This window comes from Plectrocnemia conspersa, unplaced genomic scaffold (genome assembly GCF_051122295.1).
Source record: "Plectrocnemia conspersa isolate PC_06_02 unplaced genomic scaffold, ASM5112229v1 ptg000001l, whole genome shotgun sequence".
NCBI lineage: Eukaryota > Metazoa > Arthropoda > Insecta > Trichoptera > Polycentropodidae > Plectrocnemia > Plectrocnemia conspersa.
In genome coordinates this window covers 31,166,573-31,180,225 of record NW_028277165.1, presented here as the reverse complement: position 1 = coordinate 31,180,225, position 13,653 = coordinate 31,166,573, and the positions used below count along the sequence as shown (strand labels likewise).

At 27.8% G+C, this 13,653-nt stretch overlaps 1 protein-coding gene across 1 annotated transcript in view; it reads right to left on the bottom strand.

Annotated features, from left to right (window-relative positions):
* Positions 1 to 13,653, bottom strand: part of LOC148239600 (farnesol dehydrogenase-like) — a 105,289-nt gene that overhangs the window by 88,711 nt on the left and 2,925 nt on the right. The window contains exon 2 of the mRNA XM_088182675.1: positions 13,310 to 13,340. Within this exon, the coding sequence (XP_088038801.1) occupies positions 13,310 to 13,340 (31 nt within the window). The remainder of the gene's footprint in view (positions 1 to 13,309; positions 13,341 to 13,653) is intronic.

The window sequence follows — 13,653 nt, the reverse complement described above, 5'->3', positions numbered from 1 at the left end:
TAATATGTATTTCTTATATTATATATATAATTTTGATGTGATAATTAAATACAATCAACCCAAGATCCTCATAAATCAATTATATTATATAGGAATTTTACAGCATAGATTCTACTTAATTTATAATTATTATAAGAAAATATTTAAAAATCATTTATATATTTTTAATAATTTAAAAAAAGCATATATTATTTTTATATTGAATCTATTTTATATAATTATATACGTTTTAAATTAAAATAGTGCATTTAAAATAAAACTGGCAAAAAAAACGTACATGTATTTTTAATTTATTATAAACGAACTACATATTATATTCTCTACTTAAAAAAAAAGGTGTTTTACTTTAAATTTAACATTAAACATATTAACTAAATATATTTACATTATTTTGTAAAATAGCAATTATACAATAAACAATTAAACTATTTTAAAATTTATGTTTCAATGGGTTACATAAAAAGAGATTACCTCAATTTTTTTAAAGAAGGTATTCACTTTAAATATATAGCTGATTTTTACTTACAATTTAGCCAAAGTATTTTTTTAAAAGAGTGTATTTAAAGCGTTTATAAATTTGCAGAAATAAATAGTGCTGCATTTTTTAAGAAAACTAATAAAAAAAATTACTTATGCTTTATTCATAAAATTATATTTTTGACTTGTATCTAATAGTTTTTTTTATAAACTATTTTATATAATAAAAACTAAGCTTTTTATACTTTATAAATCCACATTTAACAGGTTTCAAGAATTTTTATATAAAATGTATCTAACGAAAATTTTAAATATGCCCCAGCAATAGGATATTGCAGTGACTAATACTAAAAAGAACTTGGTTCAAATCCGATATGAACCATAGTGCCACTGAATTTTTATCATCATTTAATATTATACAATTATAATTTGGGGCAATAATATATATATATATATATATATATATATATATATATATATATATATATATATATATATATATATATATATATATATATATATATATATATAAGATTTACTTGAATTATAATAGTATGGTGGTGCATAGTAAAATAAATTGACGGTACGCTGTAATAATAATATTATAATAAATTTTAAAAATATCACAAAAAAATTAGTAGTTGTTGATTGTGTTGACTCAGTTGTAACACATAAGTTAACACATGATGTGTTGCATTAAAAAAATGACCATAAAAAATATGGGTTATCATTCAATTAAATTATAATCTAGAGGCAAAATCAATGCATTAAATAAATAAAATATATGCAATGAATTTTTATTGTGACTTATTGATTGAAAGTAATAATATAAATATTTGTAATGTTTTTTATTTTATCAAAATTGATGTATTTAGTAATAATTTTTTTTTTTGTAAATTAATGTAAAATAGTATAGATTTATATTTTTATTAAATCTATGTTCACTGTATATATTTATACATACATATATGCTTTTAAAAAAATACAATAAATTGGGTGAGTTATAAATAGCCTTTTGAAGATAAAAATATACATAATTTAATTTCTATATAGAACATAATATTATTTACATGCGATATTGCTGTACAGGTTTGAGTTTCTAGTATAGTATAAGCTATTACCTAATTTACGTAAATTTTCAATCAATTATACTATATGTATTTTGGTAGAAAAAAGTTTGCAAATTATTTTGAACAAATTTCAGAGCAGCCTTACATATGAAAAGGTATTTAAACTAAAATATAAAAGAGTTAAAGTTTCTTTCGTTTAATTCACCCACTTATATTGCCTTAAATTATTACAATTGTAAATATGTATTTAATGTTCATACATTTATTAACTTAATATGAAAGTGCTTATTTATTCTTTCATTTTTATTATAACAATAATGCCTTTTTTCAATCGTATTTTTATATTAAAGCAACAAATTTTATCGTAAACAAATTGGGAGCAAAAACCAAACAATTTTCGTAAATCTATTTATAAATTAATAATTGAAAAATATTATAATTATAGCAAATTTTAATTAGAAATGCCTAAAAATATCCATAAGATTTCGCTCATCGCTCTTATAAGCAAAATTAAATGAATTTCGAAACTCGCTTCTTAATGACAAGCTCTTCTTAAACTCACTCGACAATTATTCACGGTGTAGTACTTCGAATCGAGCGCCTTTCGAAATGTCAAAACTCCAGCAATCCAATTCATCGAATTTTAATTACACGAAAACGAAATAATCCCTCGAGGACATATTACAAAATATATAAATTTGTCATCGATGAAAAGAACATGATCACAATAATATTAATATAATAACGATAAATATTATTATCGCAAATTTTCGTAAAGAGCCTCAATTTTCCGATTCGCTCGGGGCGCAGAACATCCACCCACTTTATCCATCTGTATCATCACTCTCCGCCCGAGTTTTCGCTCTATTGTCGCTAGCAATAATATTTTCGATGCTTTGCCAGTGGGGGACGCAGGGAGAGGGGGGCTCGTACGCTAAAGTACCCTTTTTTCAGGGTCTTGAAAATATAATAACGTTCGAGTGTATTAAAACGGGCCGTACGTGTGGGCTTTTTCGCACGTCTCGAATGTTTGGCGAAAAAATAAAATTTCTTTCCGCCTACCCACGCTAGTGGGTGTTATAATAGTATGTGCTGGTTGTGTAAGAATTTTCGGATAATTTGAGATTTTTTAAAAAGGACTTTTGATATATAAAGAGACTTATTTTTTTATAAAGATATTTTGTATATAAAGAGACTTATTTTATATGGACAAAATGACTGATTTATTTTTTATGGACAAAAACAAGGCGGAAAAACACTACATCGACCGGCGGCGCCTCGTCCGCCGATCGTCCATATCTTAAAATTCAATTCAATATGTAACTATAATACTTATTATATAACTATGAGCTTTCAATAAAATACGCTGCGGTCCAATCTGTATATATGCTTCAATAGCTAATAATTAATGGTACTAAAATAATATATTTAAAAATACTAAATATTGTAACAATTAAAGCATGCTTTAAAATCTAATATATGCACATCGATAAAATTGTATCGATCGTATATAGACTGTAATTTTCGATGGTATGTCCGTGTCGGTTGGAATTCAGTTGTGCGCGTGACACCCGGTCCGGTTCGCCTTAATGAAAGCTGAAAGCTTTGGAAAGCTCTTGGCTCTCGGTTCGAGGGTACTCGAACCCCTCTGTCGATCCTCTTCATTTTGCTCTCTTTTTGCGACGCCCATTCACGCTTTGCATAAAGCCCGTCCAACACTACACACGCCTTGGCCGTCGTTACGTAATCAACGCCGTGTGGCACGCGAGAGCCTTACGTTTTTTTACTTCACGAACACGTAGTTAGTTCCTGCAGCGTAAAAACGCGTTGAAGTGGAGTAATGCGGATTAATTAATTCTGAGTTTCATCGACATTATTTACTGTTATCAGCATGATATTTATAAGTATTTATTTAATCTTATGGTTCATCTATCACATATATTTAACCAAATACGTTGAATTGCTATTACTAAAAGCAAATCTTAAAAATTTTAGTTTATAGAAGATGAATAGAAAGTTTATACGGAATCGTAACGCAACGTTTTTTGTGAGTAAAAAATAAAAAGATAATCAGAAATAATATTATTTTCATAACAACGTTACATCACGTAAAATTTGCGCAATAATATAGCTACGTAGTATTGTATTTAAATTGTTAAAAATCGAGTAGAACTTTTGGACTTTGGACTTGAAATAGAAAGCGGTTACTTTTACGGTCATCTTTAAAGATACTCAGCGTAGCTTTGATTTGTGATAGTTTCAGATGAAAGTGCATTCTGAATAGAAGTTTCGGGAATACGCTATGTTTGCGCTTATCTACTTTTTGATAGATAGAAAAGATATTTTCGCTCTTTTCTATTCTTGACTTTTTAGGAAAATGCGATACATCTTTAGCGAGATATATCTAAATGAAAAATCTGGAGATTAGGTATCGCTATGACTGGGCATTTGTAATTTAGCACATTATTTTTTAATACAACGGCATCGTAAAAACTTTAAATATAATCTTTTATTAAAAAAAAAATATGATAATAATAATAATAATTACTTCCTTATATCAGAACTCTGGTCTAAAGAACTTGTTGCCATTGCGGCCCTAAAACTAATATTTAACAAAAAAATACGCATTAACAAAAAAAAATTGCTAGGTGTGGAGTAACATTTTTTATCATTTTTTATCATTTTTTCAACTCAAAATCAATAAATATAAAGCGATAAAATAATAAATTAATAAAAAAAACTAAAGTTAAACATCATCATAATGTAATTCCGGTAACGACAATAAAACAACATTGCCACAATTATACCGAAAAAATTACGCGATTTCATATTAATCTACTGATCTCCAGAATCTATGACTACGACAAGAACAAATTTAAATGTGATTAGCCTAAATACATCTTGTTTTATATGCCCAAAGTAATTTTGAGTTAAGCTCTTTGTCATAAGTGTATTAATATTTTTTTAAAGCTTTTTGTATCTTTACTTAATTTATCTTACGTTCTAAATTTATTTTTGTAAATTAAAAAAATAGCTATAAGCCAGCATTTTAAATACTAAATATAATTGCATATATCTTTCTGTATTTTTATTATTTTAATAAATGTTTATATAAAACATATAATAATAATAAAAATTGCCATAATCCGTCAAAATAGACAATCGGCACGCGGGCCTATATAATTCTAATTAATTAATAATTGTAAATTAGTTATATTAAGTTTTTAGCAAGTGATTGACTGATAAATTCAGTCTTTCGCATAATAGTTAGTCCCGCAAGGTTATTCAATAATAAAATATATATTTTTCACCGCAAATTTGACTTAAAATTTTTGTTAATGATCCATATTCTAATATAAAATCTCAGGATTGTAATAAAACATTTTTTTAATACAATAAACAAAAATATTTTTTAAATGATTTTGTGTAAAAAAATCTAATTTAAAATAACATCATAATCTATTTGAATAATAGCAATAAGTTCTTAGAAGCAAAAAGTAATATTATGCTATATTATTGGAGATAAATGTAAAAAAATATTTATATTATGTTTTTGTATCTAACAATAAATAAGAAAGAAAATATTATTATTAAATTAAATACGATAGTTATGAATATCAATAGCATTGATCTTAAAAGTGTTGGTATTTATATATAAATCAGATATTAAAATACTGCCAGCAGAAATGAATAGGTAATTATTTAGAAATGGTGAAAATATTTTTTTAAAAGCCAATAAAAATTAACATAAAAAGCTTAATAGAAGTTTAATGTATTTATATTTGGCAGTATAGATGTGTATCGTGAATAGCAAAATATAATAAAAAGTTTGCAAAAGTTTGTTTCCTAGTAAATTACTGAATTAATATTGTATTATGTAACATAGGATAAAGCATCTATAAGACGCAATCTAAATTAAAAAATATTTAGAACATACTTTAACATAAATTTTACAATAAAAAACACTAGAACAACGAACTTTAATACTGCATTCCTTTATTTCGCCAAAATACATAACAAAAATGTATTTGTACACATTTTACATCCAATACAAAACTGCGACGATAAAGGAATCTGCTAATAGTTAACGTAATATTCGACAAAAAATTACAAATTGCATTAAATTGCATTAAAAATGCGGCCATTTATCAAAGAAACAATTAATTTGTACAATTTTTACAAAGCAGAGATGAAAAACGAATTAGCTATTAATTCTTGTCATAATGATGTTAATAATTTACGTCATAATCGACAAAAATGCATTGGCAATGCACAAAAATAAAGAAAGACGTAGTAAATAGAACCACTTCGCAAAAAATTGAACCACAGCTCCAATAGCGTTTTAGGGTAGAGATTTGCCGCCTGAGGCGATCCTCAACTTTGACCCCTTCCCCTGTAGAATTATCTAATACAAAATCTGTAACTTATTGCAAGTTTTCAATATGCCAAAATTTTCTGGGGCGGTGGCTCCTTTTGCTCTTCCCCAGCTACGCCACATACCCTTCCTATGAAAAAATGTGAAAAACTGTTTTCAAATTAGATTAAATATATTGATGGTTTTAGCACTTCCTAGACTCGAACAAACAATGGGGAACATCTAGTGTAACTTTGACTTTGACACGATAAAATTTCGGGCTGACCAAAAATATTTTCATATTTAGGGCAGCATTTTATGACCGGCAGGGTCATAAAATAAACATTTGTTAAGCTCTTACTTTTTGTTTTCACATGCTTAACGTAGATATATATTTTAACGCATTTAGTTTGAGAACCACATAACAGTAAAAGTCATTTTATTGCAAAAATGCTGCCCCTAAGCAGATATCATCCGACCCCTAGCTATGTCACTACACTTCTCTATTTATAATTTGACAGGAGGATTAACAAATCTTATCCTAAAAAGATCAATAATACTCGGGAGAAAAACATTTTTTACGATTGCAAAAAAGTTTCGTTTAAAAAGAAACACCGTGGGAGACCACATACATTATTAGGAATGATCGCTTTGAGTGCAGATAGCCGTTTTCAATCTGATTTATTGCTCAACAGAAATTTATATTCGTAGAAATTTGCACCCTACTCTGATTCAAGTTCTGTTAAAAAGGGGCGTAGCACAAAGTCCACCGGGCTATGAGTACAAATACTGAGACCCTGCCATCCAAAAATCACTTCCCTTCACACAGTTTAAAGACTTTCATTGCGATAGTTCATCGTACCACTAACGTTTTGTCACTTCATCTGACGCAGACTTAAATATCCACATTGGAGTTCAAGAGTTCAAGGCCAATTCAACTTCGTACGAATGAGGATCACAAAAACCACCGCTTCTCTCGCCTCATCCAGTGGTCCAGCTTGACACACGGATTCAAGGGCTTCTGAGACGCCTGCAGTCTACGGATAAAAATATATATCTACCAGTGAAAATGTATTTCGATATGATTTCACTGAAATAACATTATTTAAAAAAATATTTTCGGGATATAATTTTTTTTTTATATTTTCTTAGATAAACCGAAAATTTCTAGTTTGAATCAGGGACGTCATTTTATCTTTTTATATGGGAGGGGGGAAAAAAGTTTGCCATTTTAATGGGTCTTTTTTTTATTATTTATTTAAATAACATGCATTTTCTGGCCAAATTCAAAGGTGAGCAAATGTTTCTTCGCGTTCACACTATCACAGAAACGGAATAATTTTTCCTTAATTTTCAATGTGTTATATCCAATTAGTAAAATAAACGATACTTGTACAAATTTTACAATTACTTTAAATCAGCAACGAGAAATGAATTCGCTAATAGTTAACGTCATATTCGACAAAATATTGCATTGGTAATGCACAATATAAATATATATAAAAAAAGCTTGCAAAAATATCTATATTGATATTTATTATAATTGATAAGCAAACGTTAGACAATAATATTTTAATAAATTAAACAAAAACGCTATGTGTTAATGAGCAAATATGTACATATATTCATCTTCGTTCAATCGTTGATTGACAGTTGTCAACGCGTCGTGTTTATCATCGGATCGGCGCTGAATAATCGCCGTAGAACGAACGATCGAATCCCAAGGTCTAATCAACAATAACCGGCTTTGGTAATCCGCTTCCGCGGATTTTCCCTTCTGTTGACTGATGTGTGAAATCCAATATAGCTGAAGGCGGCGCTAGTAAACCAATACGGAAGACAAGGCGAATTTCATTCGAGGAGTAATCAGCGAACACGGAGCGCGAGATTGCTCGGGCGCCTTGGGTTTTTGGGTTTATAGGCTTCGATAACTTTTGAATTTTAATAAAAATAGAATTACTTGAACTTATTCCTACGTAATATAAAATATAATTTTTATAAAAAAAAAATTGATTCGATTTTGAAGTGAAACATCGGAAGAATAGTTATACATAAAAATCTACAAATTGAAAAAAAAACTATAGCTAAAATATATTTTACAAAAATATTAAGAAAACCATTGAAGCGAAACAGAAACATCCCCCATTTGTCGTATCACGCTCCGATCGCAAATAACCAAAGCCAATTTGGTCCGTATATGCGTTATAATAAAAATCCATAGCTTAGGGCGCACGGCCGTAGCCAGTTGTAAATAAGGGACTATCGCATCTTGATAGTTTCCTCGGACGATAAGGACCTCCGGGCCCTGGCCTTGTTAATCCCTCAAAAGCCGTATCGGCCGTGAAACCAAGGGTTGCCAGATGCGGGTTGAATCGCTAATGCAGCACATACGTATCGGATATCCAGACGAAGAAAAAATCGCTAATAATTGTTAAACAAGTCGCGATATAGGGTTTTATCGGTGCGTCGATATTACGATTCCAGTCGTTCGTCTCTTACGTGTGTTCGCAGCGGGATATGGGTTTTATTATAGTTTTTATTGTTACAGATCCGATTATGACACAACAATGGCAGTAATCTGGCTCGCAACACGGCATAAAAGTCAATGCTTTTTTTTAAGAATGTTGGAAATCGCGCGAGACGTACATACCGTAAATTTGTTGATAACATGCAAAGTCTGTAAGGGTGCTTTCATTGAGACCTCTGGAATAGAGTTACCAGATCATAAAAATAATAATCCTGATAAGATTATCCAAACATTTTTTTTTGTATAAAAACTGTTTTTTAAATGTAATTTTTTAATACATACAATAGTGACTCTACCGATCGTTCACACTACGACGGCAAAAGTATTATGTTACTGCTTTTAACATAAAATCTTGTCTTTTAAAAAAAGTATAAAATGCGTTCTCATATTAAATGAAATTTAGTTATAATATATTTTATACAATTCTTACTTCTTAAAATCCATCGTAGTGTGAACGATAGGTTTCTAAAGGTTATCCTAGACAATACTATGCAGGGACGTCATTTGGATGAGGGTAATTTGGCCAGAAAAATGCATGTCATTTAATGAAATACTATAAATCTAAATTAATTCGAAATATTTAAAAAAAAAACTTTTGCTTCTCCCTCCTGGAAAAAATTGAAATGACGTCCCTGATTTATACCAGAAATTTTAGGATTTTCCCTCAAACAAAATCTAATCCGAAAATATTTTTTAAGATATGTAATTTTAGTGAAATCATATAAGAATACAATTTCACTAGTAGAAATACAGCCATGACCATAATAAAAAAGGGTTGCAACTGTATTTACAGCTAAGGGTGTGTGTGCTAAATATTAAAAATAAGCTTTTATTAATATTTTCAAGATTTTTTAAGATATAACACACCTATTGAAATATCAGACCATTGCCTTACGGATTGCGCTATTCAAACCATATTAGTTAACCTGCAGAATTATTGTACATATTATTGATTATATCTAATTAGTATTGACAAATAATTTTAAAGCATTTTGAACAGGTAGGTCAAATTGAGTTTATGGTATAAAAAAATATATAGATTTGACAAAAAAATGTCACATTCATTTTTAAGTGATTTAAAAATCGTTGTATTCGCATTACACGTCTAAAAAATATTCTGTGAAATCGCTCAGACGCCAGGGATAGTCATGGTCTTGAGCCACGCAAGGGAGTGGATATTGGGTCGTCAATTGGAGCAGAAAAAATAGTCTATGGCATGTTAGACTTTAAAATTTAAAATTTAGCAATGATTTTAAGGTATACAACCTATTTCTAATTATTATATTTTCACTTATTAATTTTTCACAATAACCACTGAAACATATTATCTGCAAAACGCAACATAAAATTTTGGTGTATATTTCTAGTAAAGTCTGTCAGTCAGATATTTTTTTTGAAAAAAAAAATTTTAATTTTATAAATATTAAGTATTTATTAACATATTAAATTATTTTAACTGTAAAACTGTTTTTTTATAATTTTTTTGAGTTGATCGCAAAGTATTTTCTATATTTTTTGTATCTATTATATTATAAAATAGAAGCAAGACTATCTAATTGCTTAGTGGTCATTTATGTTATTACAATTTGTAATAGTTTTATTTAATTTTTTATGCTATTTTTGTAGTTACATAAAAATTAAATTGCCTAAAAATTTTAAATAAACATAAATAATTCTATAATTTTTTTGTAAAAAATCGTAAAACGGTTTTTAAAAATACTGAAATTTCAAAACCCGCATGGTTTATATATAATGTATAAAGTTGTTAGTAAAACAATACTGGTTTTATAAAACTCGAAACTATTAATATTTTTTATGTACAAATATTATTTATGCGAAATACTTGATTTCTCTTTTTAGGGAAAATGTTACCTTTTGCTATTAAGATTTTATTTATTAAACGATATTTATAAATTTTGTCTAACTTAAATAAAAAATATCGGAATAAATTCCTAACTATCTACTACAACGCTAGTAAAAATCGCAATAACAAATTTTTATTCTACGAATTCTTCATAAAAAGATCTAAAAAAAACACAGTAAATACCTATTAAATAATCTGAGAATGTTTAGTAAACAAATATATAACTATATAGCTTTAATAGATCAAATTAAAGATAATCAGATTAAAAAAAATATGTACAATATTAATTATTTTGGTTAGGACTCTTAAATATTATTTTAATAAGATTTATGGTTTTATATAATAAGATATTAAATAACTAAACTCCGAGTTTTACTGCAATAAATAATCGACTCAAATGGTGCTTTTTTAATTAAGAAAATAATTATTAGCTTATAAAATTAAATTTTAATTTATATCATAAACTAATATTATTTACTAGCAACTAAATACAGTGAAATCTCAGTATAGCGAAGAAAAATTTCGTCGTATTGAATGTAGGAGCGATGAAATTTTTTATTTTATTTTTAATTACCATATTACTACAGCGTCAAAATAACCTCTTACAAGATTAACAGATCGTTTTTTGTCCATTTTTAAGGATACTATAATGAACACAACACATTGAATGTCGCTTGTGAGCACATCTGGCACATACCAAGTCAAGGACGAACTGAATTCGGATAAATATTGTGTCAAGTTGTAACGTCAAAGTCGGATCAAAATATTTCGTTATACTGAGATCAGACTTCATTACAATGAAAAAAAATTGTATGAAAGTTTTTCGGGAACAAATTGAATTTATTTTACAAAGAGATTTCATGTACATAATTAATACATGGTTTAAATAACATCTAAGATAATAATATAAATGGACTTTACCTAGATGGATTTAATAAATATTAAATTTAATAATGTATCTAAATGCAGTTGTGTAAAAATAAAAAAATAATTATTCTTTTATACCCTGCAAAAAATAATAACAATTTGAAGTAAATTCAGAGTACAAAAAAAAAACATATTGGGAAGAAATAAAAACAATTATAATGCTGCAGAAAGATCGTCAAAAACACTAGATCATTAATAAAATATGGAACCAAAGTAAAAATAAGAAACAACTAAAACAATCAGGTATAATAACCAAGAAAGACTTTAAATGTTATGCAAATTTTTACAGAAAAATTGTGGACATTACAAGAACAAATACATAAGTGCTATCTTTGCCAAAATTTAGGTGAATGCACAATGGGTATATTTAAAAAGCGCAAAACCGTAGTTAATCGATGACAGAAAACTAAGACTCAAGAAGCCCCATAATTTATCTCGATAACATTTTACAAGAAGGAAAGCATATTACTTCGGAATCGAGGAAAAACTAGAGGAGCTTTTTGCACGAGGTTAGAACACGTCAGGATGGTCAAGATCCTCAGCAGAATATTAATACATTATTGTCTCGGATAAATAAATTAAGTTGGAAAACATTAAGTAAATAGCTCAAAAAATCAAGGCATGAAAATATCAAATTAACATCCAGAAAACATATAGCTTATAAATATTTTAAATACATTATTTACTATAATTTGTAGCTTTTAAATTAAAGTAAAAATATGCTTATGAATACATAAATTAATACAAGACATCACGTTCTCCGAAACGTAAGTCATACATCATAAATAATAATACACATGACAATAATAAAAAGTGAAATATGAGTTGATTGAAATATTTTCCTTTTCATGCCAAGACATGTTTGATAATTTTAATTAATAATTCAGAATTTAATAACGAGCGTATTGATGTATAATTACAAAATAAAACGTTTATAAATAAATATGTCAGAGAAATAACGTAGGTGGGATTCATTAATAATTTTAATAAAATCACCAAGCGTTCATAAAATAATAATCGAGTTCAGGTAAACCGATTGGTAAATTGGAAAATAGTGTTAATCTCCCTGAATGGAGAACGTTTCGTGCGGGAAAATGGACTGGGAGAAAATCGCGTGGCATCAAGACAAAGGATAAAATAACTACTCTCAAAGCACAACGCGATAATGTTTTTCACAAATTAAAAATGTTACTTGCATTAAATTTTTAATAAGCAACACGTATTTTCAATATTTTTTGTCAAACCTTATCGTGTACTAAATTTAGGTATATGCTTTCGCTAAGAAAGTTTTATCACGTGTATGTGTGTTTTCGTTTCGCTTTTAAATTAAAGTTGAACATTCTGAATATAAGTTAGGCGAAATATTCTATTTCGTGTTGTGGAATCGCGTGAGGTTTAGTGCAACCGAATAGTGGGATAATTGCGGACAAGTATGGTCTGGAAAATTAAATTGCATTAATCCAACACACAATATAAAGCGTCCTATACATCTGCAATTTATGTGTATATATAATGCATAAAAATGTCTCTCTATCAACATATTATTAAGCCTAAACAAATACATGTTTGCTTTAAAATTGATAATAAACATGTTTTATTTTATTTATTATTAAAATAGGGATCTAATAAAGTAGCTTTTGAAAGACCTACATAATAACTCACGTTTTTAATTATGGTAAATCAGTGATTATGCTAGTGAAGTATATGATAAAAAATTTATACATGTAACATTGTTAACATAAAACAACCACAATGCTCTCTCGCGTCTGACGCTTCGGCCAAGCCTTGACTAATCCAATAAACGGTTACTGTCTCATTTCATTTATTATTACACACTCCCAAATTCCTAATTTAACCTCTCGCCGCCAATGTCATCTACGAAAACAAATAATCGTTAATTCCACGAGCGTCTGGAGTTTAATAAGCATTTCCGAGTTAATTTTCTAGTTAGAACAAACTCTTAAATCGGTCATGGGGATATTTTATAATAAAAAATATGCTATAATATTTTAATTATTTTGACACTAATCAAACACACAATGTAGCCCTTTACATGTAAATTAAATTATATAATGAGAAAATGTACTTACAATCACTTTTTCCTCACAAAGCCTTCGCGCTCTTTATCTGAAAAATATAAATAAGCATATTAATATCAAATAATTAAAAAAACATTAAACACAAATTATTTAATAAACACAATTTATAAATAAGTCAATGTACAACAATATGTTTGCCACAAAGATAATATAATTCAGATTACATGTAAATAATTTTTGGTTTGAGTAGTCCTATTTTTCACTTCATAATTATTAATATAATAGACATGCAAACTTAATTTAAGTCTGAGTTTTAAGCTTTATTATTACTTCTAATGATATAATTTTTTATTATAAAAATTTAGCTCAAACTATTTTTATTATAGTTTTTAATA